The sequence below is a fragment of the Acanthochromis polyacanthus genome, chromosome 21 (genome assembly GCF_021347895.1).
Source record: "Acanthochromis polyacanthus isolate Apoly-LR-REF ecotype Palm Island chromosome 21, KAUST_Apoly_ChrSc, whole genome shotgun sequence".
Classification (NCBI taxonomy): domain Eukaryota; kingdom Metazoa; phylum Chordata; class Actinopteri; family Pomacentridae; genus Acanthochromis; species Acanthochromis polyacanthus.
In genome coordinates this window covers 16,400,364-16,426,880 of record NC_067133.1, presented here as the reverse complement: position 1 = coordinate 16,426,880, position 26,517 = coordinate 16,400,364, and the positions used below count along the sequence as shown (strand labels likewise).

General features: G+C 39.6%; 3 protein-coding genes and 3 non-coding genes across 9 annotated transcripts; 1 reads left to right on the top strand and 5 right to left on the bottom strand.

Moving 5' to 3' along the window:
* Window positions 1–1,370: 1,370 nt before the first annotated feature.
* rps11 (ribosomal protein S11) lies at window positions 1,371–3,615 on the bottom strand. 2 transcript variants are annotated; one of them, XM_022204642.2, is made up of 5 exons: window positions 3,483–3,615; window positions 2,851–2,991; window positions 2,531–2,606; window positions 2,049–2,178; window positions 1,371–1,566 (listed from the first exon to the last, which is right to left on the bottom strand). In XM_022204642.2, exons 1-5 carry the CDS (start codon window positions 3,495–3,497, stop codon window positions 1,443–1,445), a joined length of 486 nt encoding a protein of 161 aa, XP_022060334.1. In that variant the 5' UTR covers window positions 3,498–3,615; the 3' UTR covers window positions 1,371–1,442. The 2 variants fall into 2 exon arrangements, with proteins under 2 accessions (XP_022060334.1, XP_051797240.1); XM_051941280.1 differs by having other exon boundaries at window positions 3,461–3,505.
* Window positions 1,669–1,753, bottom strand: LOC127531747 (small nucleolar RNA SNORD35). Its single transcript, XR_007938840.1, has one exon. It is a non-coding gene; the product is annotated as a small nucleolar RNA SNORD35 (small nucleolar RNA).
* On the bottom strand, window positions 2,290–2,374 carry LOC127531745 (small nucleolar RNA SNORD35). The gene has a single exon (XR_007938838.1). It is a non-coding gene; the product is annotated as a small nucleolar RNA SNORD35 (small nucleolar RNA).
* On the bottom strand, window positions 2,694–2,777 carry LOC127531746 (small nucleolar RNA SNORD35). The gene has a single exon (XR_007938839.1). It is a non-coding gene; the product is annotated as a small nucleolar RNA SNORD35 (small nucleolar RNA).
* Window positions 3,616–3,824: 209 nt separating the features above from the next.
* Window positions 3,825–6,962, top strand: baxa (BCL2 associated X, apoptosis regulator a). The gene is made up of 6 exons (XM_022204643.2): window positions 3,825–3,967; window positions 4,652–4,700; window positions 4,790–4,948; window positions 5,066–5,201; window positions 5,323–5,427; window positions 5,522–6,962. The coding sequence occupies exons 1-6, from the start codon at window positions 3,937–3,939 to the stop codon at window positions 5,618–5,620; spliced, it is 579 nt and encodes a 192-aa protein (XP_022060335.1). The 5' UTR covers window positions 3,825–3,936; the 3' UTR covers window positions 5,621–6,962.
* Window positions 6,963–9,745: 2,783 nt separating this feature from the next.
* Window positions 9,746–22,392, bottom strand: map3k14a (mitogen-activated protein kinase kinase kinase 14a). 3 transcript variants are annotated; one of them, XM_022204646.2, is made up of 16 exons: window positions 22,342–22,392; window positions 15,823–16,083; window positions 15,658–15,733; window positions 15,337–15,553; window positions 14,647–15,033; window positions 14,428–14,562; window positions 14,210–14,339; window positions 13,656–13,784; window positions 12,400–12,504; window positions 12,143–12,300; window positions 11,898–12,048; window positions 11,149–11,460; window positions 10,944–11,065; window positions 10,474–10,612; window positions 10,275–10,375; window positions 9,746–10,174 (listed from the first exon to the last, which is right to left on the bottom strand). In XM_022204646.2, exons 2-16 carry the CDS (start codon window positions 16,067–16,069, stop codon window positions 10,013–10,015), a joined length of 2,571 nt encoding a protein of 856 aa, XP_022060338.2. In that variant the 5' UTR covers window positions 16,070–16,083; window positions 22,342–22,392; the 3' UTR covers window positions 9,746–10,012. The 3 variants fall into 3 exon arrangements, with proteins under 3 accessions (XP_022060338.2, XP_022060337.2, XP_051797332.1); XM_022204645.2 differs by lacking the exon at window positions 22,342–22,392 and adding an exon at window positions 17,754–17,960; XM_051941372.1 differs by lacking the exon at window positions 22,342–22,392 and adding an exon at window positions 17,558–17,577.
* Between the last annotated feature and the right edge of the window lie 4,125 nt (window positions 22,393–26,517).

Sequence of the window (26,517 nt, the reverse complement as noted above, 5' to 3'; positions counted from 1 at the left end):
GTAAACTGACAGAGCGGGGTTAGTGGATGCTGAGGCGCATAGTGCCAAGAGATCGCCAACTTTCTCTAGAGTCAATCGTTGCAGACCTTCAAACTTCATGTGGCCTTCAGATGAGCTCAAGAACAGTCCCATAAACACACTCCTAAACCTTGTGGACAGCCTTCCCTGAAGAGTTGAAGCTGTTCTAGCTGCAAAGGGTGGACTGACGTCATATTGAACGCTATTGATTCGGAATGAGATGTCACCTGCATTCATATGCAAGTCAAGGCAGGGGAGTGAATAGTTTCGGCAATATAGTGTATTTTCTACCCTGTACTTTCACAATATCACATGGGTCTTTCAATCTTTAATCTGCATATTCTTTGAACAATTTCTGCTTGACCATCTCTGATGTCTCTGAATTATTGTATTTTTTAAAATGTGAATATTAAGCTATCCATGAAATTTTACTACAAGTAATGCCGAGTACTTTCTGAGATTATTTGAATTGCCCATCAATCCACTTTCAGTACCATTTTTCTGCTCATTGAAATTTCAGGCAATGTTAGACCGACAGTATCTAGTGAAGATAAAGGCTAGAAATTTTTATTTATTTCTTATGTCACTCTTCTACAATCTGCTACATTGGACAAGTAGATCGATTTCGGATTGTGGGTCGGTTGTATATGAAAATTTAACCCTGATGAAAAATCCAATCTCTGAACACATGAACAAAAAAATGAATAATGCAAGAATCAGCTTGAGATATTTCCTAGAAAATTGTGTAGTGACATGCCAGAACACAAAACAGATTTTTTTTTATATACAAATACTTGATCACATAAATAAAAAGTGAGTTATTTTCATTCAGCTGTCCCTATCTGACACAGCAGATATCACCACAATATGCACCACAAAAGCAATATGGGTCAATAGCCTCTGAATTGATCTTGGCCTTGAGACGATGTTGATCAAAGAGCCTGAGATTTCAATGTGAGAAAACAGACACCCAAAGTAATTTGATGAAGGGTTGATTTTTACGTCAACGCTGTTGGAATAGGATATCGCTTTTGTTGGGATGGGTGGTTTGTGACACTGCAACACCATAAAATTTGGCAATTACTTGGAGGACAGAGGTTTGTCCTTCTGACAAGTTCTTCTCATTTCAGATTTGGAAAGGTTTCACGAGGAAGACAATGATCCATTTCATGGATGAGTCCTATAACCCTGTCACAAGCCAACTGATGTCAAGCACTGTACCTCATTTTTTTTATCGTATTCTAGAATTTCAGTTAAAACATAATGAAAGTAAAGCAAAACTAATTAGGGAATATTTAGCTCTACAACCAAAGATTGGCCCTGTAGACTAAGAAAAATGACAGAAAAGGCAATTTAAACAAGGGTTTCTTTATTTGACAATGACAAGTTAGCCAGCAGCAGCCTTCCTGTTCATAGTCACACACCTAAAACTTTTGGAACTGCTTCTTGGCTCCAGCAGCCTTTGTCACTTTGAGGACATTAAACCTCACAGTCTTGCTGAGGGGTCGGCACTCACCAACAGTCACAATGTCTCCAACTGTGACGTCTCTGTAGAGAAACACAGGCAACAGAAATGTTAAGAGGCTGGTGCATCTCTGTCCAAAACCAAGCTGACAAAATGCTTCTATGTTTGAGCAGGAGATATAAAGCTAAGCTGCATCAGTGTTTGCCAAAGGCAGTATCGTCAGAGCTTCCTGAGCTTGGAAGACCATCGTGAGAGAAAGCATCATTTGCAGCAATCTAAGACACTTATTAACATAACATTATCAAATGAACCGACATACAGACAGCCGAATGGTGCTAATTTACTGACAATTCTCATTTCTATGAATGGTAGCATACCTATGTTGCTGTTTGTACACCTTTAGCTTCAATAATCACACTGTTCAGTCATACACTGAATACAGAGGAAAATCTATTTTCCAGATGTTTCACATACACATTTCTCAGAAACTAGGTGTGAAATTCAACACATACATGTTAGCCATTAGTCCATGAATACTAAAAAATCTGTATGTGAGAGGTAATACCTGAAGCAAGGAGACAGATGGACAGAGAGGTTCTTGTGTCTCTTCTCAAAACGGTTGTACTTGCGGATGTAATGCAGGTAGTCACGTCTGATAACGATGGTCCTCTGCATCTTCATTTTGGTCACCACACCTTTTAAAGGCAGACAAAGAATTACTATCTGTCTTAAACAGCGTGCTGTGGACATTACAGAAGGCACTCAACCCAGAGGACACAGCAAATTGCTCCTTTTACTTTTGTCACTCTGCTACATCAGTATTGCCATTAGGCATTGTCGTCAGAGCCCAAAGGACTTGGAAGACCATCGTGAGAAAAAACATCATTTGCAGGACAGTGACAAAAAGCTCAGTCAATATATAGTTTGTGGAAAGTTAGCCTCTCCTGAATTTGATGGGTTAACAGCATCTTGAAGAAAAAAAAGCTAAGATGAGAATATGTTGCCAGGAAGTCTGTGGTTAAGTTTGCTGTGAAGTATTTTACTGACCAGAGAGGATACGTCCACGGATGGAGACATTTCCAGTGAAGGGGCATTTCTTATCAATGTAAGTGCCATCAATAGCCTGCAGAAAACAAATACAAAGTTTGTTAATGTTACCACTCAATACATAATCCTAACTTAGACATGATATCATATTTGTAACTCTTTTTTAACTGCATCAGTGTTGCCAAAAGGCACTGTCGTCAGAACCCTGCAGGTTTGGAAGACCATCGTGAGAAAGACATCATTTGCAGCTTATAAACAATTACTTCAACATATTTTATTTATTTTAAATAGAGTGAAAAATCCTTAAGTAGATTAGTTACCTCTCTTGGGGTTTTGAAGCCAAGCCCGACACTCTTGTGGTAGCGGGGGAGCTTTTCCTTGGCTTCCTTGCCACCATCAGCGACCAGGACACGCTTTTTGTTCTGGAAGATGGTGGGCTGTTTTTGATAAGCCCTCTCGGTCTGGAGAAAAGAAAAGACACGGCATGGTAAGGATGTGAAATACAAACGCCTTAAGACTCACTGTGCACATTTCGGGTACTGGCCGCTGCCCTTCCTCGCTAGCTAGTTCAATACCAACTTCCTCTTATGAACGATTCCAGACACATTTTGATGAAAACACTGAAGATCGAGAAAAATGTGCTTAAAAGGCTAAGATGACAAACGCAGTTATTTGAGTCATATGTGAAGAAATACATCGTTAATGCAATCCACGCTTGACTAGAAGTAGGCTAAGCTAACTGAGTTAGCATTCCGGCTAGTACAACGTTACACGAGGGTGTAAAATCGGCAACAACAAATGCTACATAAATATGGGTGAATGTGGCCTGAAATGGTTCAGGACGACGCATAAGGAAAATACAATAGTGTATACTTTACATAAGGTGACTAGGAAGTTTATTTAAACGTATTTATAGCGATATTAATTCACCACGTCGTTTCGCTGAACATACTTGTGCATCCGCCATCTTTGCCTGCCGAGTCGTAAAGAGGCCTGAGCATGCGCGCGGCGGACCGAAGACGACCAGGGACGGGAAATGACGTTTAAGCAAAGGCGATGCTCCAAAAAATCAACACATACATGAATATAGTTATTTTTTTAATTTCTTTACATTTTTTTATATGATACATCCAGTTAACTGCAACCCTAACACCAGTTTAAATCCCAATATTTATTTGCAGGCAAATCTCTCACACGTCCACGGTGTGGCGAAGTGAGTAGATCTATAAAACATGACGCACATCCTCTTAACCAGCTTTGTTACATCACATCAATCCCATCAGGCGCCATGATGATTTTCAGATCTCATGTATTCGCCGCCGCCATCGGTTGATGTCACCAGACACAAAAATTAAAAGTTGCCACATGATCGCACGGAAGTCTGAGCGATCTAAACAGAAAACAAGATGGCATCGCACCCGGGAGGAGGTGACCAAGGTAGGAGCTAACATCAGCGATAGTATGAAATGATGTTGATTATGACAGTGTCGCAAACCGTGTGATAATAAGAGATAATTTGTCGCTTGAACCTTTAAGTCTTGGTTTGTAGTTGTAGCTCGGTTTCTTGCTAGCGTTAACGTTAGCTGTACAGATGTTAGCTTAGCAAGAGCGCTAAACGTTAGCTTTATGTTTGCTAGCACTTACTGTGCGTTTGTATAGATAGCTTGGTTAGCTGCCGACATACCCGCACACCACAGTGAGTTAGCAAAATATTAGCAAAAGATATAAGAACAATGCAGCCTTTCTCGTAAAATGTTCAAGTCCGTCGGCTTGCTGAAAGAATGTTGAAGTTCGTCAAATCAGTTTAGCTGACGGCTTCGACGTTAGATTTTTTTATGTGCTGTACACTATAAAGCTGCTCGGCTGTAAATATACAGTGATTTTAAAAAGTAAAGCACAAAAATAAATCAAAATCACGGTCACATAACGAACAGCAATGTAATTCTTTCTTTTTGCTTAATTTAAGTGTGGCTAGTCTAACTTTTCTTACTATAACATGTCATAGATTCAGGTGAAACACAGTTATTTCTTTACTTTGTTTTTCATATGAGGTAAATAATTGTGGTTGTAAAATTGTTGCATCAGCATTTTGGTGATCTGACATTGACCTTTGTTTTTCAGGAAATGGCAAGGAACAGCTAGTGGAAGTAGGAGCTGCTTTGTTAAAGGAGTACGTGCATACTACACACTTGTCTTTGTCATTGTTTTTTTCACCTTTGAAATAGTAACTGATCATTGCATGTGTGTCCACCTGTGTAGCTTCATTTTTGAGCGGGTTCAGCGGCATGGAGATGGTAATACTGTAGTGACAAGAGCACAGCTGGGTGGAGGAGAGCTGGTTGACCCAAATCATAAGAAGCTCGGTCAGTGCCTGCAGCAGATTGGAGATGAGCTGGATGGAAATGTGGAGCTCCAGAGGTAGGATAACCATCAGTGTTAAACCATATTCAAGTACTGAATGATTGCAAAGTATTTGTTTAACAGTGATAACTACATAATTACCTTCTCTCTAATCACTGAATGTTATTTTTCCAGGATGATAAATGATTCCTCACTCAGTCCTACAAAAGATGTGTTTATGAAAGTTGCTGTTGAGATCTTTTCAGATGGAAAATTTAACTGGGGCAGGGTGGTTGCTCTGTTCTACTTTGCCTGTCGACTCGTCATTAAGGTATGCAAAGCAGTTCTGTTGTACTTCATTTCATTATGAAACAAAACAGCAAGACATATCTGCATTATGGAATTACTGTTATACAATTAGATCTGAAGTTTTTCTTCTAACACCTTCTCAGGCTCTTGTAACCCAAGTACCTGATATCATCAGAACCATTATTCATTGGACCATGGACTACCTCCGGGAACATGTGATCAACTGGATCAGGGAGCAAGGTGGCTGGGTGAGGAGCTCACATCGTTGATTAGTAACAGAGTTTCTGCTCATGACTGATTGTAAGACGCTCATTAATATTCATGTCTACCCATGATTTTTAGGAGGGTATTCGTTCCCACTTTGGTACTCCCACATGGCAGACAGTGGGAGTTTTCTTGGCAGGCGTTCTCACCACTGTTCTCGTCATTCGCAAGATGTGAGGGGCGTGTGAAGAGCTGACGGAAGAAGGATGGAAAGAACTACGACTGAGGGATATGGGGGATGGGAACAAAAGCATAAAGAAGATATCTGAAGTGAACAAGTTAAACAGGATGAACTTGTGTTTGGAGAGCCATTCTGCATTTCTGCCTCCTGTTTATGTGTAAGGATTGGGAGTTGGACTGGAAGCGTTGTCGTACCTATGATCCCTATGCCACAAGGAAGTGAGCTGTGCTTGATTATGTGCACATAATGGGAGAGTGAAGAGGTTGTCAGACTTGAGCAAGGAATGCATTTTAAGTAATTTATTTTATACCTGGTACAGAATAAGAGGAAGTCACTGCATTCTGTTTTCTGCTCATAAAGATATATTGACAGACATGTTTTGATTAAATTAAGAAGTTCCTCTCTGTGTTATTTTAGTTGTAGTTCTGTTATTCTTTTTTCCCCATTCAGCCTACTTTTCTGATCTTCCCATCCTCTCCATTCATTTCACTATAGTGTCTGTATGCCAGCAAATCCATACTCGGATGTATTTGTGAGTGTTCACTGGTGTACATCTGCAGCGATCTGCAGCCAAAGAGCATGTTTAGTGGTGGTCATGTCACATTTAATTAAAGAGATATTTTTGCAAACAGTTACAACAAACAAGACACTGCGACTGATAAGGAGAACTTAGAATGCCTGTTATAGCTACCGCATTCAAACAACCCTGACAAATTTCTTCTCCCTCTTCCTCTAAATGAACAGCTCAGCTTTATTTCAATGGAGAATAAAAGTGCCACACTGGGGACTTATGTACAAAGTTGTGTTTACATGTAACATGGATTATCACATGATTTCAAAGTCATAATATCAGCACAAATGCAATAGACTGAGTATAAATGGTGTAACTTTCAATCCTATGCTCTTTTGGGGCCTTTTGGCCAACCTTGAGAACATAACATGGCTCCCAATAAGATAAATTCTGCCTGGTTTTTTTTTCTCTCTTTTTTTGTGATGTTGAGTGGAGCTGCATACTTGTGAAAGAAACTGCGCTACAGAAACAGAAGGCTATGGATTGCTCACAGATACTTACCTCACTTTACACATACTCAAAGTACTGTATTTTCACGTGAGTTATTCAGAAAGAAGACTTTTTATACATTTTTCTCGTTTGTCAGTGCCTTGGTGGGTTGTTTTTTGTTTTTTTTTGTTTTTTACTATGAAATCACTTTGATATTCTCAAGTTTTCACCTTTTCTATCACATTTGTAAAGCTGAAATTTGTTTCAAGTCTCCCTGGAAATCTTTTTTGCAGTGACCTTGTATGTTGGAAAATGAAAAATAAATCTTTTAATTCTTACTGTAGCTATGGATTCGCATTTATTATACAAGCAGCGCTGACTTCATTTGACACTTAACAGTAGTATTAACAAAACAGTCATGTTTAAGTCATTTCATTTCTATTTGAGCTTCAAATATTCAGCATTGAGTCAATTTTATTCATGTGATTTAAAGTTTTATCAGTGCAAACTAACAACACTAGCCCAAGTTTATCTCACATATATCAATATTTTGCTATTATTCTTTGGAAGGGCATTGATGTTGGGACAAAAAGTAAAAATTCAGTGTAAAGTTCTTGGCTATTAAAAAGCTGCTCGCTTAAATGCATTGAACTCAGTCATCTTTACAGCCTTTAGCTTGTTAGATAATAAATTTGTGTGTTTCTTTTTTGTTGTTTTTTTTTGGTGGTGGCCACACACTATTTCTCACTCCTTATCCTTCCTGACTGATTTTTGTCTAGTTTTGCATTTTGCAAATACACTTGTGACTGCTGGCAACATGACGCGGTACCTGCAGCCAATTCAGGTAGTCCACCTCCTCTAAGATGGCAAGGCAAATTTGTTTATATAGCACATTTCAACAACGAGGCGATTCAAAGTGCTTTACAAAGACATTAAGAACAGAGAATGATGATTATTAAAAGAAAAACAAAAGAAAACATTTATGAAATCATTTTTTTTTAAAAAGTCAGAACAGTAAAGAGATCCAAAACAGAAGTCAGAAAACAAGGGCAATTATTAAAAGAAAAACAGAACAGTAAAAAGATCAAAAACGAGTCAGAAAACAAGGGCTGTTTAAAATAACTGTCATAAAATAAGAGTTAAAATAACTGTTAAAAGTAACTGTCATAAAATAAGGTTTAAAATAATTTAAAATACTTTAATCAAAAGCAGCTGAGAACAGGTACGTCTTAAGAATGGATTTAAATGTGCTCCATATGTAGATTTGTTGTGTTTCCCAGCAGTCTGAAGAGCATGGATGAGACACCAGCAGACAGGCCTTTACACTAGTAGAGCTGGATGGTGCCGTATAAGGGGCCACAACCCAGCAGCAGGAAGATATTTGTTTGTTTTTACCCGACAAAATGACTTCCAGAGGGCTAGTCGTGGATTTTTCTGACCGAACTGTGAGAAACAGACTCCATGAGGCTGGCATGAGGGCCTGTTCTCCCAGCCCAGCAGCATGCAGTTCGATTGGAATTTGCCAGAGAACATCAGAAGCATGCCCAGGCGTTGCTAGGAGTGCATTCAGGCGTGTGAAGGCCATACACGCTACTGAGCCACATTATGAGTCGTTATTATGACGTTCATGCAAGTTGGAGCAGACGGTGATTCAAATTTTCACTTTTACTTTTGGTGTGATTTTGAATACACTCCTCATTGGGTTCACAATTTCAGTTTTCAGTGACTGTTCTCATGTCATTCTGTTCTCAGTTAATTACACAATGTACACTACTGTTCAAAAGTTTGGGGTCACCCAGGCAATTTCATGTTATCCAGGAAAAGTCACACTTTTATTCATGTGCTGACATAATTGCGCAAGGTTTTCTAATCATCAGTTAGCATTTCAACACCATTAGCTAACACAGTGTAGCATTAGAACACAGGAGCGATGGCTGCCAGAGATGTTCCTCTTTATCCCTATGGAGATATTCCACTAAAAATCAGCCATTTCCATCTAGAATAGTCATTTATCACATTAACTATGTCTAGACTGTATTTCTAATTAATTTAATGCTATCTTAATTGGGAAAAAAACTGCTTTTTTAAAAAAAACAATAAGGACAATTCTAAGTGACCCCCAAACTTTTGAATGGTAGTGTGTATTAATAAGATTGGTGGTTAGGACTGTGGCGTTGCAGCAAGAAGATCCTCGGTTTGCTTTCCAGCCTGGACTTGAGATCTTTCTGCATGGAGTTTGCGTGTTCTCCCTGTGCATGCGTGGGCTTTCACTCGGTGCTCCGGCTTTCTCCCAGAGTCCAAACACATTAAACATGCTCAGGTTAATTGGTGATTCCATACTGTCCATATGTGTGAATGTAAGTGTGACTGTTTGTCTCCATGTGTAGCCCTGTGATAGACTGGTTACCTGTCCGGGGTGTACCCTGCCTTCACCCTGAGTCAGCTGGGATAGACTCAGCCCCCTATGACCCTAATGAGTATTAAGCAGTGTATAGATAATGGATGGATTTTAAGGACTTTCAACTTGGATATTTGGTTCATCGAGATCAGTGTAAAATCCAAGTTGAGGCACTGCAGCACACAAGTCATTTTAGCTGTAGGGAATTTGGATCTGATGGTGGTAATTGAATTAAATAGTCCAGTCTTCTATGTTGTGATTTCACAACCCAAACCAGGCCCGCAACAAAATTTATTGCGTTCTTCCTTTGCCAGTGCCAATGAAAATTAGTTTGATAGGTTTTACTACTGCTGCCGACAGACGAAACAGTAATGAAAAGATATCTTCCGTGGCAGAAGCAATAATTCTCTGGGCGTTATAAATTTCTGCTGTGAAATGAAGTGTTCTGCAAATAAATAGACAAATATCTCCATCCTTCACAGATGAGTATGTGAACCACTTAATTTTTATGGCATAGTTTTGATCTTGTGAAAATACTTAAATAATGTCTTAATAACTTTTAAATTTGAAATGTCAATTAAGCCTTACTTGATATCATGTTTTTGAGAAATTTTGTAAATCCCAGATGAAGTAAATGTTACCCCTCACATAGCGTGGGTGACTGTAGCCGCTACTCCTCAGTAACTTATTACAAACTGGTTTAAAGGAATTCTCGCAACACTGCATGTTTCCTTAATTTTATTTATTTAATGTAAACAACACAACAGTGCAACATGTAAACATCACGAGACTTGAAGCAACACAGTACCACAATAAGTAACACAGTAACACAGTAATCCTCCGCCAATATGACGACAGCTATTAAAAATAGCAGTTTAAGAAGAAGTTTTTTAAAGCATGGTCCCTGCAAAATGACACCAATAAAAAACACATTTAAAATTGTCCAATACAAGGTAACATTATCAACGTGTAACATAACACTGCGGGGCTCTATCTTGTCTCCAGCACTCCGTCTCTGATCCTCCACCTCCAGGCAGAGCTGAAGTCTGGAGCAGGAACACAGCAGAGCTCCAGACCGGACTCCTGCACCTCCTCATCGTGAGAAATCTGCTCGCCGTGCTGCGTCTCCAGAGTGAACACCCTCTCAGAGATCTGCGAAGGGAGACACACATTTCGGTCTCTTCCTTTGCTAAACCGAACAAACAAGAAATCCGGTCCTGACATGCGAGCGTGCGTTGCTGCCAGCTCTCACCTGGTCGCTGATCCCGGTGGCGATGTGGCCCACCTTCACCCGACGCGTCTCCCTGATCCGGATGCTCTTCCTGCTGAAGTCTGTGATGTGGACGTCCACCCCTGCGGCAGTCACACAGCACAGATGATGTGAGGAAAATGCTTGGCTACATATTAAATTGTTTAAAATAAGAGGAGACGTTGATGTTTTTTCATCCTACCTTCAAAACAGCAAGGTGGCGGGACTTGTGTGTGACCCAGCAGATCGACACTGAAGACCTGCACGTCTGGCTGACTGTTGTAGGAGAAAACACCGGAGCTGACGTCGTCTCCTGGGCTCAGGGACCAGCGGCCAGAGTCCTGGGAGGAAAGGAAAAAAGAGAGGAACACAAGCCAATAAGTTAGTCTGGTAATACTTAAACCATATCGATAAACATCATTAAGCCCTTTAAGTGGCTTTCAGTTTAGGAATATGTGTCTGTGTCTGATGGCTACACTATTGAAACTAGCTGTGTAATTTACTATCACTGGTTTGCTTTTAAAAAAGGCTTCTTCTCTATGAGTGAATCTCTATTAGATTATGATGTTACCTGGCTTTAAAAATGGAATATACAACACAGTGCCGAAGCATTTTTGTCTTTCCCACATATAGGCTTATTGAAAATATGCTCTTCTGTGTATTTTGGGTTACCTTTTTGTCCCATGGCTCCCAGGTGGAAAAAGGGTCACTGCTGATACAAGACAACAGCTGCTCCTGTGTCTCAGCAGAATGAAGCTGGGACAGACTGCTCAGGTAGAAATCGGAAAACAAATCTGAAAACAAATCAGTGAGAGGATGTCAAACGTGCGCCGGATTTGACGCGTGGAAATAAGCAGAGCATTGAGAGAAATCTCACCTCGCTCCAGCTTCCGGAGCTCGAGTTTAGGTACAGTTGTGATCTTGTTGCCCCTCTTGTAGTTCGGCTCAGGAATCAGCATTTGCGGACCGAAAGGCGACCCTCGCTTTGACTCGTTAGAATCAGCCTCCTCGTTGTCGTCCAGTTTCTTTGTCCTCCTCCCTGCGACGATCACCTTCTCAACAGAATCTTGACGTTCCTCACCCTCAAAGTCAACGCTGCTGTTAATGTGTTGCAGGGAGTCGGGAGGCTTGTTGGAAATGTACAAGGGCTCTGTGTAGGGACCCTTCACTGGGCTGGTGAGTCCTCCAACTGCAATCACATGAACCACAATGCATTAGTGGTGATGTATCGGAGGGAGTCTGTTCCTTTATTTGTGGTTCGTTTTCAATCATCACATCCAGATCAGAGCTGACAAAATGCAATAAGCTAATGAGCAACAGAAAGTGCTGCATGGACATTTTTTGCCTCTCAGGACACATCCAGCACCTGACTACTCAGGGCTGAAAAAACATACTACCAGGCACATTTTTTTAGCAGATAAAAATCGCCTACACCTTCATTGGCTGTTGATATTGTCCGAAAAAGATGCTCGATTTAAAAATTAGTCAAAGAGATGACAGTAAAGAATTGCTTTACTATAATATTATGGAATTTAAATGTCATGGGAAACTGAAATTTCATCTTCGGATGTATCACTAGCTTCGATAGTGATTAAAAATAAAAAATGCAGCGCAGCTTCACTTCACCTTCTCTCAGAGCTCTGTCAGTTTTTTCTTTGAGCTCAGCTGCTGCTGATCTCTTCACTGGATCCTTCTGGAGTCCTGCTTTTATCACTTCAGCAGTCAGAGGGCTGCAGTCAGGTGGGATCTCTCTCAGAGGCGGTGGCTCATTAGCAATCTGTAACCGTCAGAGGAAGTGCAATCAGTCGAGGCCAGATATGACGAGGAAAAGTCTGTAACGGAGCGGCAAGGTGTAGTGTCCGTGTGTTTACCTTCAGGCAAAGTCTACAGGTGTAGTATCTTGTCCATGGCTGACACCCGTTGAGCATGTGCAGTAACATACAGCAGCTGCTCCACACATCTGCTTTGGCTCCGCGGGGTTCCCCTTTTACAATCTCAGGGGCCATGTGGGACTCTGTGCCCTTCATGTCTGCATTGAATTACATTGAGAAAGCAGTTAATTGAGACACAATAAAAGGATAAGTTCCACATCTTCTCCGCTGCATGTCTTAAGTTACATCACATTTACCTTTGGACCCGCTGAGGCTCTGTCCCTGATTGTTGAGTCTCTCTGCATGTCCGAAGTCACACAGGAAGGTTTCTCTTCCGTCCTCCGACAGCAACACATTGTCAGCTAGGAGAAACAAGTAGAGTCAGTAATCCGCTGTATGAATAGCTGATTTCCGTGACTTATGTGAAGTTTGGGGATGACATAATTAGAAACAGGGCAGCTGCATAGGAGTAAAACAGAAAAGGGATTCAAGTAAAAGTTAAATATGAAGTCACTGAGGGACAGCTGCTGCGCTCTAACAATAAGCACATAAAGACATCTGGCATTACAGCCTTGTTTTTTCTGAGACATTACAGACACCAGGTGGCGCTTGAGCTATACCACAAAAATCACGTTTTGTGTTGCCCTTCTGCTTTTGTCTGTTTTTTGTTCCTCCTCCAACGAAGTTCCCGTTCTGTCTTTCTGTTTCCTTTATTTGATTAAAGACTTTTTTACCACTTTATTTTCTTCTTCTGCCTTCTTTCTGTCCGTGTACTTTTCCTTCTCTTGTTCTCTCGCTAACTACTTCCTGCTCCACTTACCCTCCCCCAACAGTTTCATTCTCCCTTTGCTTTCTTGCTCTCCTGATTCTGGACATGCGCTCTTTGTACAAAGCGGCGGTGAGTCACACTGTGGGAAATTCCCAGCCCGTCTTCTTCTCTGTGGCAATCTCACAACACAGGTGTCTGAAGATCAAATCTAGAGATCTCTCGCTTTACATCTTTATTTTCCACTGCATAAAGTAAGAATCAAAAGTTATTTTACTCACATTTAGTTTCACTATTATTACGTTGGAGCTACTGTTGTTTAAATTCATCATGAAAGTGTTTATGGCCCACTGCCAATATCTGATATTGACATATAGTCTTAAATTTAAGACTTTAGAAGCAGTGGACTAAAAAATGACATTTACAGAATTATACTAATAAGTTAAAGACAACGGAGAATATAATGTAGTTTTAGTGGTTCTAGCAAAACTTGTGAACAAGTAAAAAACTTTGCTTTCTGCATTTCTTTCCTGTTTCACTGGCCAACAATAATAATCTCATTTTAAATGCCTGACTGTTCAGATACCTGCACTGAACTAACATACTAATCATTCTTTATCTCTCTGTAAAACAGGTTTTAGCTACAGTTTAGGCATATCAAGTCACAGGAATTCTGTGGCAAAGGAATTACACCTTCAAGAGGTCCAGTCAGTTTTAATATTTGTGTTTTGACTTTCCGTAACATACCTTTGATATCTAGATGCACCACTTTTTTCTTCACCAAGTACACCAGCGCTGTTAAGACTTGAGAGTAGTAGTGAAGACTGAGGTCCTCTGGCAGTCGGCCACGCTCCACTATCAGCTGGCCGAGAGAGCCTGAAACAACGAGCAAGGTCAGAGCAGGACAAAGGACTGTGTCTTGCTAATATTTACCAAAACAGCGCATCTGACTCAACTGTTCCATGTTATTACAGCCTCCAAGGAAGCCAAAGTTTGATGACAAAGGAAAAACAAGTGAGATAAGAGATTGTATTCATCGGGCAGGGATCTCCCATCGCAGATATTTGGTGCAATTTGGACCGTAACACTTCAAGGAGCCTCAACAGTCATTTCAGGCATCCCAGAACCACCCACTTTCACCTCTCGACAAGAATCACATCCGCATTTTCTCCACGCTTGAACTTTTTTGTCGTCATGTGACACCTACTGTACATGTGTTTGTTGGGCCTCGGCGGCAACAGTAGCAGCTAGTGCCAACAATGTGTGCTGTGTGTGAAGAGGAACGAATGAAGCTTGTTTACCAGATTTGTGCTCCATCAAGAGGACTACACTGAGCCCTTCTCTGACCACTCCAAAGAGCTTCACCACACGAGGAGATCTGAGGGCACTCCACGCACCCACCTCCTCACTGCTGAACCTCTTCAGGGCAATCTGTGAGAAAAACAATGGAACAAAAGATCGTACATAAGATATTTCTAAATGAGGCCAGATGCTAAGAGGGCAATGTGCTCCGCGTTACCTTTTTACGGGCGAATTTGAATCCTGTGTTGACATCTTGAGCGATGTGTACTTCGCCATAAGAGCCTCCTTTGATGAACTGTGAGAGGATATACTCACTCCCTTCCTTGTATTCAGAGTCCACAGGCTGAATTTTCTATGAGGAAGAACGAGGAACAAGTTAGTTTGGTTGAAGCACATTTTAAACCAAGGAAGCAGATTGAAGCAAAGCACGACGTACTTCATTGTAAAAGATCAGCCCCTCGTTGGCGACGGAATCAGCTGCTGAGAGCTCATCTTCTTCCTCCCTTGCTTCCATCTCCACATCTTTGAAAAAGGGCCCTGCATAGCATGGGTCCCCCTGACTGACGCTGCCCCTGAGGCCTGCGAGGGGCAGTGACGGGTCCCCCAAATTGCTGAGGGAGTCTGAGCTGCTGTCCTCATAGGACCGGAGGCTGGAGAAAGAACCCAAGACCTGTTTAGGCCAGTTGAGAGGAGCGCAGCTGGAGCCAGTGCTGTAGATCTTTCCACTGTACAGAGAGGGCCCTCGATCCTGCTCCTCCGAGCTTTCGACGCTGCTACAGCAAGAGGTGCTGAGGTCGCTGGTCCCTCCAAGAGACGACTCCTCCTACAGGAAAAAAATAAGTTGATCAGAGGACACAGTGTTTACATTGTCAGGTGAATTTCCTCAGCGGCTGAACAGCCAGCATTTCACTTCCACAACACAGGAAGGCTAATGTTTCGACGGAAATGTCCGCCAGCTGCCAAGGAATGTGACAATTTATTGTTGAAGATAAATTCAGAAGGGAAAAACTACACACTACAGCTCTTTTCAGAATACGGTACACTAAATAGATACCTGCTTTTCAAATTCAAATGCTTTATTACATGCACGACTCAATAGGATGTGAAGAATAGCCAGAGTTCTCACCAAGATCTGGACTTGAGAACTTCCACTCTCCTGTTCAGGGACTCCAGAGGGCATCCGTTGTCTCTGTCTCTCCTTCTTCTTCTCCAGTTTCTTCTTCCCTTTGCGCTTCTGCCGCCTCCTGGTCTTCTTTCTAGGGTTGAGCTGCGCTGATGAGCTGCTTGGCTCCTGGACAGAAGCTGCTGTTGGACACGCCACGTTGTTGTGCTCGGAGGAAACACTAGAGCAACATGAATTCAAGACATGGTTAGAGAATTCAACACAACCTCGGTGAGTAAATATGAGATGTAAAATGCGGGGAATGTTGTCAAGGAAATGTCATACATGCTGGTGTAGCAGTTAGGGGTGGGCACAAAGGAGCGTTCGGAACAAGAGGGACTAAATTCTTGAGAGGATTCACCTAAAGAGACCACAGTGTTCGTGTTAAACTCTGTCCAAGCAGTTATTTCATATGCTGCATCTTATAGAAAAAAGAGAGGACATATTTACATTCTGCCTGAGCAATAATGGTTGAGGTCTTGAATGGCATTTCTCCAACTTGTTCTGCGGTTCCATGTGTGATGAGCTTATTGATTGTATTCCATACGAAGGACATTTTGCTGTCCTTCGCCTCATCCTCCTCTTCCTCCGTCTCCTGCTCCGCGGTGGAGCAGGTTGGGTACGACCCCTTCAGCTCGGCTTGGGGTGATCCGGAGAAAGGTGCTGTTGAGTTGAAAAGCCTCTGCCTCACCGCCATTTCCTCTGCTGGGTCTGAAAAGAGAGAAGATCACAAGCAGCTGAAAAGTCAAGGTTCTTCTCAACAGTAGCATTGTGTTTTCAGGTTCTGCTTTTTAACTTAAATGACCACATTAACGCTCGATAAGAAAAAAAATCAGTTTCAGATATTGGCTGCAGATGTCTAGATGCCTTGCTTTTCTGTCATAATGTTTTGGGAAAACCTGAACAAAAAACTGAGAAGATGTATGCAACTGATCTACGTATCAATCTTTTGTCTATGAAATGCCAGAAAAGAGTGCAAATTGCCTATTCAAACCAAAAATAATCCATTTACGATCATATACAACAAAAAAGCCACCAAATCTTCGCATTCAAGTAGGAGGAACGAGGAAACGTCGGGCATTTTGCGTCATAAAAGTGTCTTAAAACTGTTATATAATAGTTGCCATTAGTTTACAATTTCCATTTGTAACCTCGACAAACAGCATTTCATTTTCATTGTTTAGATGGAAACTGATCTCGTTGAACTTGCTTCCTCACTTACACAGTTACTACATTGTACAGTTAATCACACGTTTGCTTTCCAATCATTGGGACTAAGTGACCTTTACAAATGTTGCGTAGTTTGTGCTAGAAAGAAACAGTTCCTCCTCAAGTTCAGGAAGGACATTGACGATCTGTTCCTTTTGTTTGGTTCTTAATATTTTTCTATTGTATATTGTTGTATATTAGCGGCCTCTTGCTAATACCACTGGGCTTAAGAAGTTCATTATGTTATTTGCAGAAACGCCAGTTGTAATCAAGCAAAGTAGAAAAGCTCATAAACCTTACTCAGCTTAAAATTACACGTTTACTCTTGTTGAAATATGCACAAACACACACTTTAATGGAATAATGAACGGCTTTCAGTCGTCTGCCTTACAGCTTGTCTGAAGTTTAACATATTCGACTACGCCCTATAAGTTCAGGAACACGACGATCACTTGATTATCAAACCGAACTGAAACTCTGAAAGTTTGTGGTGGGTAGATGAGACAGGAAACTCAGCCCTGGCCTTGTTTTGACAGTTGCAACTGTGTCGTTCAGTGCAAGTGCTCTGTTTCAGTCAGAGGAAGTAAAATAGGTAACGGCTGGGTTGAATTTCCAATAAAGATTTGCATGGCGACCTACCTGTCGCTTGTAGGTTATGACTGGCACAACACGTATGACTATAAAACCAGCACACAGCTCTGACACACTGTTCTCAACTGAGAGCTGCTTACATGCAGTTTGAAAGGCACAAATTAAGAACTGGGACAACAGTTGCAGCACGTTGCATCAGGTACATTTGATCTCAGATTCTCACACAAAGATTAATCCTAAAATCTTCTCTAAACCAATTGCACGGCGGCTGCAAGACCTTGACGGTTATTTTTGCATTTACTCTACTTATACAAGTAATGGTACAGAAAAACTGACATCAAACTCTTGTCGAATTTCAATTAAAGCTCTTTAGTAATCACATTACCTTTGGTGCCGACTTCATGCACTGCAAGACTACCCAGAACTGAGCATTTCAACTGCCACTTCCGTCTTAAACCTCTGCATCACCACACCCCGATAAATTTACGTGGAAAGGAAATAGAGAAAGCTCTACCGCAACAAACACACCATCACAAAAACAAGTCTGTGTACGTGTGAGGCAGAGGAGCGAGTCAACGTACCGATAGATGCCAGGCTGAACTGCTGTCTCTTTCCCGGGTATCCGCTCTGAGTAACGTGTCACCTACACTAACTAGGTGCTTTGGTTGTGCGCCTCGTCCTTCATGTTCTAATTTTCAGCAGCGTCTCGGCTCAGTCTTTGCCGCTCAGGCGCTGTGCTCTGCTCTGCTTTGGTCGAGGTGCTGGCTCTCGGCCAAGGGGGGAGGAGTCGGCTGACTTATGGGAAATGCATCTGCACTTCCCCATATTCCCCCCTCCCTCCGCTCCCTCCAAACAGGGCTGGTTTACTCGCTCTGCCCTCAGACTACCGTAGATTAAAGGATAACATGTTTGATAGTCGTGACTGACTGTGAACTGTGAAAAGCGGCACAACCCTCTGTGGGTGGCATAGCAAGATAAAAGGAGGAAATAAAGGCCGTGATCTGTACAGCAGAGAATGTAGTACAAAAGCAGAGTATCGACAAACAATTCAAAAGTGTCACGTTGAGATGATTCTCTATCTATCATGTGCTCCAATATCAATTTACAGTTTCGCTTCGCTTTTTTTTATCCAAAGTGACGTCTGAGAGTAGGTACAACACGAGGCAGGCCGGCAGCACTAAGGCCTGTTACTGGAAAACTGAGACCTGACCAGGAGTTGAACCACTGATTTCCCACGCCAAAGGCAGGGGCGTTAGTCACTGAGCTATCCAACATCCTAATTAAGCCTGTAGAATTCAGATTCCTAAGAGTCTGTCATGTCACACATACAGCCATTCTCTATTATAATTCCTGTCGTTTAAACATCAACAGAGATGTGTCTTTCTTTATGACATTATGAGTACCTTCTGGTGGAAAATATTGGCCGACAAGAGAATTTGGAGCAACCGTATGAGCTGTCACTCATGTGAGGCATCTTCTCTGTGTATCTGAAATAAACTCTTTTCTTTTCAGAAAAGAGCACTTTCAATAAAGCAGCAAAACAACTTACTCATATAAAAACCACTACAGAACACAGGTAAGTCAGAATAGCACTTCAGTGGCCCCGTTGCATGCCATAAATGAAAAAGCTACATGCAGGTTGCCCTCTGCACTTTTACTGATAAGGAAATTGTTTGTCATGACAACAGTATCTTAGACAAAGTGCTATAAAAGAGGCAGATAGGTTGTTGCCAATCTATTCGTCATTTGTAGTAGGATCACAATCTTGTTATTATCAGCAGGCAGCTGATGTAGTGTTCACTTGTCATAGTTACAGTGACACCGTGCCGTTATCTCGCAATGATACAGAAATGTTTAAATAATCCGTGGATCCTGGCTATAAGCCGCATCACTGCCAAAATATAATCAATTGGTCCTTGTGTCATTTTTGACCTTCCCTAAAAATGTCATCCAAATCCATCGGTCCGTTTTTGAATAAAGTTGCTAACAGACACACAGACAGACAGACAAACAAACACCTCTGGTCACATAACTCTGCTGCGGCTCAGCATCCTTGGCAGAGTAATTAGTCCATTAATCAGTAACAACATAATCTCCAATAGGTCAATAGTTTTATTAGTTTTTAGGGGAACAAAAATGAAAAAAAAAAAAAAAAACTCACCAATTTCAACTTTGTAATGAATATGGATATGTTCTTATATTCTTGGGATTTTGTAATCTGAATATCTTTTAGACATTTTAAGTTGCCATATTGGGCACTGGGGAATTGTGATTAGCATTTTTTTGCAATTTGCTAATTTGAGCTGTAAAATGTCTGCACGCAAAATAAAAAATCCTTTCGGTATATGTCACAAGCCCACATTTTTAAAGCGCAAAAGTTGCGCAAAGAATACGGTAAACAGAAAAATACAGAATATTCAGCTAATACGAGGTGTGAGCTACCTTTGCCTTTAAAACAGCACTAACAGCATGGTTCTACTAGGCTAGCTTCTAGTTCTAAAACTCTGGCTCTTATGTTTGGGGTCATCTCTACACTGCTAAATGAAGTAGGACTCAATTTGACAACTTCCTGGTTACAAGAATCTCTGTCTAATTATCAGTTCTGACCAAAGGGGATTTGGTTCTCTGTAGAAATGCAACCTTAAACCTGCAAAAAACTTTCGTCATGTTTCGCTACAGTCTGCAAATGCGGATCCTGTCCAGAGCACCTGCGGCCATTTTAACGTATCTGACATCTTTTTCTTCTGTTTTATTAGCAGTTTTTGGGAAACTTAACTGCTTGATCATTGAATGGACTACTTGTCTACAAATTTCTTTTTACTTTTCAGCAGTGTTTGGCTATTTTGTCACCTGTTTGCACAAAGAGCGCTATTATCGTATACTAACACACGAGATCTAAAACCAAACATGCAAGACAAACACTCTTCAGAAACACACCACCGTTGAACAGAGAAGCAGCAAATCTTCGCAACCGTGAAACTGGAAAATGAGGAAGCATTTTTAGAAAACTGGTATTACTGCTGCTGATTGCTGTACCTTTGAGTCAATCAATTAATCTAATAATTGTTTGTGGTCTTAACCCAATCCAGTCAAAACAACCTCATTACACTTTTCTAAGTTTCACATAGGAGTTACTACAAGGCCATGGATTCTGTCAGAATGTAAAGGCAGATTTAATACACTTGTAACTTAGAGTTTACACATATTTACACATATTTACCGTAACTGTTGCATATAAAAAAAAGATGCAATCCATTGTAACTTGTTGTAAAGAATTCTTGAGCTAAACTCCACACACAGTCAGTGACTATACTGAGCTCCCTTCTGCTGTTCATTCACATGGATTAATGAAATTCCAAGGCGGTTAGTAAGAACAGCACAAAGGCACTCGACCTGGAGTCGTCCACAGAATACAAACAGCCAAGTGATCCTTTAGGGACATGCTGGCTGCTTCCCACTCCTGGACTATGCAACGCTCGGAGTTTTTCAGAAACCTTCTGTATCCACACGTTTAAATCACAGGATTCAGTCAAACTTCTCTGCGTCTCTTAAACAACTTCCCTTTTTTCACAGTTGGAAATTGGAGTCATTTCAGTTACGGAGTGCAAAGTCCTACTAAGACTCCTCTTTTTGCATTCAGCTGATAATGTTCTGTTAATTAACTGTGCGTACAAGAAAAGTCAAATTTCCTCGGATCATTTTGAATTGTGTCAGAATATGTAGGAGACATTAATATCTCAGTTTGCTCATGTTGTTGCTTTCATCTGTTTCATGTTACTGGAAACATTATTGAGTTTTGAACTGAAGAAATCTGAACATGACGACATGTGTGTCTATTTTCTGAGACACGAAAAACAAAAAAATGAATCAGTTGGTCTAGAAAATTACCTCAAGATTACTCAATTACGGGTATTATGCAAGTTTGAACTTGAAATATTCATCCCTTCCAAAATCACTGTGATAAATACCGGGAAGTTAGATAAATTGCACTTTTGTTGCACAAAAACGACAAGAAACATGTTAATTTGCCGTAAGTGAGAAGGAAATCCTCATGTTTCTTTAGATATGCACATGTTCAAAACATTACCACTTAGGTAAAATGAAGTCTAATAAGTAGAACAAGAAGTCTAGGGTGTAATTAATATGTTGTATGCTATGTTCGACTATGCTGCAGTCCAATGTAAACTAACTTTGTATACAGTGACCACACTTTATCCAGCGTCTTATCTGCACTTTCTTGCCATTGTGCACAGGCAGTGAAAATAGGACATTTGCTCAGACAGGACATTGTTTTTTTCATTCAGGAATGGAGCCGGGCCAGGCCCAATTCTCTGCAAATGCAGACCAGGAGTTTGACTCTGGTCCAAAGAATTGTCCTGCATGTATTTGTGCTGTGTGGAGAACGAGCAGAACTTGGACCTGACTAACAGAACCTGTCAGATATGACAAATGTAAACAATTAAATCTAGTAGATATGAGCTAATAATTGCCTAATGTATAATACATCAATCAGGCCAGATAAGAGTTGATTATGGAGCAAGATTAACAACATAAACATAATATGGAGAGATTTTCTTTCTTGTTTTCTTGTAAAATAGGTGTGTCTTATAGCTGTAAATGTACTTTTTGTACCCTGGGGCATACTTTTGATTTATGTATTTTCAGATTATTGTATGTATGTCGCCATTTCCGAAAAGATTATATCAACAATTCCTGCAATAAGGCCTCTGGCAAAAACACATTTTTTAAAAAATCCAACAACTGCTGGTGCCACTGACAGGAGGAGAGTTTAAACCAGAGATCCGCTTCATTAGGCGTGTGTCCGGTTTTGATAAACGTTGTTAGTCAAACTAACTGGAAGCAGCTTGAAACATACTACTATTAACAGTTCTGGCCTTTGCTATTTTGTCGCAAACAAGGAAAATATCCATTCAGTTACGGTTACCTCCTATTAGGTATATTCTGGGTGTATTCGCTCTCAAGTAAACCTTCCTTCCGCCATTTCGCACAAAACTTCGCCCCAAATGTTTTAGTTAGTCGTTCAGAAGTGAAACATTTGAAACAATATAATCTTGTTCTCGAAAACAGAAGAAGAGACACAAGTCAGACAAGTGTTTACCGGTTTTAAATAGGTTAAGGTAAAGTAAATACAGTAGACTCTTTACTTACCGATCTTTCAGATAGAAGGCGTCGGCCGATGGCGATTCACATCTGTCTGAGGCGAGAAAAACGCTTTCCGGTTACATTTCAAATTTTATTTCCCTAATTTTATAGTAACAGCATTTATTTGTATTATACAAATCAGCTTGGTGTCACTATTGATAAAAAAATATGCAATTTCGGAATTTTATTGTTGCTTGTGTTCCGTAAAATATGCTTACATGTTTTTGTAAGTCACAATTCTGCTTTTAATTTGTAGGAAAAACGTCAATGCTTCTTGGATGCATTTACTTCTAACTTGACGATTAAGTTTAAAGAAAAAAGCCATTTCTTAAATTATCACAAAACTAAATTGCCATTTCAGGCATCAGCTATGGAATAAATTACACAGGAAAAATAGTTGGAGTTTGTTGTTGTTGTTGTTGTTGTTTATACTCTTTTCTAAAAAACCTCCAGTTGGCATTCAGTCTTGCTCTTGAGACTCATTACATATCATTTTTACCAAGATCAGGGCAAACCACAGTCAGATATTCCCTTGAGGTAAGACACCCACACACCATAATTCCCCTTTGACCACTAGATAAAGTCAGTTTTAATGTCAGGTCTTTTCTTGGTTGAAAATCTTGATATTTTATACGCTGTCTGAAGAAGACAAAAAGTAATGTTTGTAAGTACTTTTGATGCAATATTTTGACTGCTCAAAATGAGTGTATTTTATTATAAGAACATCTAAATTCAAAATACAAAAAAAGTTTACTACTCACTTGAGAGGCACATGGGGGTTTTTACATTAGTTTGAACACACAAAAAAAACATTTTTTGCTAGAGTATGTGAAAGTAAGAGTAGCGATTTTCAACAATCTGCTGTCGATTTCTGATAAATTATGCACACTATAAACTAATCCCGTTATCTGAAACCTAACTAGAGAAATATATGATTATCTTTCTAAAATTCTAACAGCTGTTCTTATGTTAAACTAATAGCATTTTGCTGTATTGGCTTGCTGGAGCATTAGCTAACTGGCTTGAACTCCTTATTATTGCAAGCTAAGAATCTACTGATTGTTTATTTGACATTTGAATTTAGATGTTTCATGTCAGGAATTTAAGTATCAAAGTTATAGTTCAAATCAAGGTGACTACAGTCAAAGTTACAATAAATAGTAACTACTTTTAGACTGCTTGCTCGTAGTCTCTCCATGTGTTATCAAACTGTTATGTTATAGTTAAAGTCAGAGCAACTTTAAAATGTGAAAATACAGTTAATCTTATGCAAAAGTGACAAGTTTGCATTGATCAAAATGACCCATGAAGAAAGAATCATCCACAGGGGCTTCTACAGGAGCAGATGGAAGCCTTTTCAAGACTTTACATTTAGTTTTATAAAAAATAAAAAGTTGCTGTCTGTTATGATTTATTCCCTTAAACATACTTGTATATGTGTACATAATCTATTAATATTTAGAATATATATCTGCGTGTGTATTTTAACAGAAAATAGTCTTTGTTTCTAAGGAAGCCGGTGTATCTTACATATTCAGATTAGCAAAATGTACTGAAATATTATATTTTATCAGCCCATAGTCACATTGTAAATGAGGTTGTCTGTACTGACACAGATTCACCACTAGATGGAGTCATAAACCACTGACTGCAGGCACGTGTCCTTCAGCCATAGACTGCTTATGTTTACATGCCACATTATAGCTTGCCTGATGTGCAATCAAAGTTAATTAGCTGTTACATAATTCAATTACTTGGGCTAATGAGTATTAGTGCCTTTCACGCTCAGTAATTTTACAACCTTCTCAATCAGTTGTTGAGCTTAATAGCACTGGCATTCACATCCTCTGGTTGAAGAGGAGGATATGACCAAAAGTTTCAGGTGCTGGCCAATAAAAGGTAATGGGTTATTCTCATTCATACTAGTATGACTTGATTATAAGGCAAATATGGTCTGTTTATGGATTTTGAACTACCCTTGCTTATGTTGTAAATCAGTTTAAGTTCATTCAGCTTAGCAATGTTAGTTCCCCTGCTGCCTTAAAAATGTGAGTTATTGGCACTTTGGTTGATTAATTAATTCAAAATTGTGAAATTGTAAAACTAACTGAGTTAAATTAAACAAACTTGAGAAAACAAGTTTAATAAACTTATGACATGGAGTTGAATGAACTAGTCACAGAGACAATGGTTGCAGACTTGCAATCCTTGAACACTTGCTAAGTTTAAAGAGTTTCTTTACTTAACTTTCAATCGAAACTATTGAACCCATTTTTGGCAAGAGTCAGTACAAAGACAATGAGTTCGACTGGTCTTACTCATAGTAGGATAAATTGTAATTCTCGCTGCATGTGAATTCAGTGTGAACCTTTTCACAGTTACAACAGTTCAGATTAATTTGAAAAGAAACAACCAGAATGTAAATTAACATGTAACTTATTAAAGATACACAGCAAATTTCCACCATTTCTGTTTTCTAAAACTACAACAACCAAGAGTATAGGAAGTCTCTGCATCCTCTGAGGTCTGCTTATACTAATTTTCTGTCTTATAAACTAAATTTCATTAGTTGAGCAAACTGTCAGCTGTTCATTCATTCAACTCATCATTTTAAGTCAAATTGCCTCAAGTTCTGAGAACTCATATTTTAAATTTAAGATTTTAAGTGGTCTGAAAATAAAAAATAGTTCATTAAAAAATCTATCATTCATTACCTCAATTAACCGCTATTCAGCAAAATACCTAAGTTTACATTACATAAACTAGAAAAGATCAGTTGATTTGACTAAAATGTTTATTTTCAGTTGTTAGTCTATCAACACAAATGAAATTGCAATATAAATAATGATTAAAATACATTTTTTGTATATTGAATGTAATACAGACTTATGTGTGTGAATCTGTGAGTGGTTAAAGCAGATTCATCTACAAAAGTGTTCAGAAGGAGTTCAGAGTTTTTCTCGTGTGGATAAGAGCCAAAGAGGACAGTGATGATCTGGTTTCTCTTTTCTCTTTACTCTTTTGAGTGAAATCCCTGGATACCATCTCATTGTGACACTTATGTAAACAAAAGCCAAAGGATTTTCCAAGCAACCACAGGAATATTTGATTTAAATAAAGCAAGCTGGGGAGAGGATTTCTTTCTGCCATTTACCAAACATTTGTGTGAAGACAATTATATATAAGGGAAAAGTCTTTTTGAAGAAAACGTTTTTATGTCTCCAGATTGGACGGACTCACAGCTATCATCCTAACAAAGAATAAAATTATGCATTATGTTCCAGTGTTGGGAGAAAACACAGGTGCTCCTCTTGCTTTTTTCTCTGAAACAGTATGTGATGATTTGTTGGGTTGGGTGCCTTTAAAGGTAACATTTATCCTTTATGTCTTGCATAGAAAATGTATGTCTAGTTTCGTTCTTAATTAGGAAAGTTACTATATAAAGCTTCCTGTGTGCAGATGTGAACCTAAGCCTGCATCATTGATCTATTTCTGTTACTGATTCATTCTTTTGTAGTCACATCACAGCTAATGGTTTAATCCCTGTTTACCAGTTCAAGTAGCAAGCAAAATTTGAGTCCTGTTAACATTTGAACTCATTTAGCTGAGGGAAATGTTGGAGAAGGATTGATGACTGCTTTAACAAGCAAAGATCTCCACAGTAATACATTATGTGTGTGGCTACTATTAGAAAGCATTTAGATTACTTGTTAATTGCAAAATAGCCTAACATTTATCATTCAGAAGTACCTAATATAATTCAATATCCCCTGTTGACTGTGATGCCTTCATCCATAGTTGGCCATTAAACCCTTAACATGATTCTGTTTCCTCAATTTTCCATCCAGTAAGCATAATCTGTACCCATCAAATATAGTGCAGATGACACGAGAGATTTATCATAGGACTGAGCTCTTCAGAAAAACAAGTTAAATGCATTTAGTGGGCTACAATATATATAAAAAAAACGCTACTGTGCATTTCCCTATTATAGATAACATAAGATAAAATACTACATTATTATAATTGTATTTTTAAAAATATTTTGGTGTAATTTTATTTAAAAAATACTTTTGGTATAAATAACATTTGAGCACAGTATAAACTAAAACACTTTAAATTAGCCTGCTTAATAGGCCATTTGAAGAGTTTAATTTTGTTAGTATTCTATTTTATTACTGC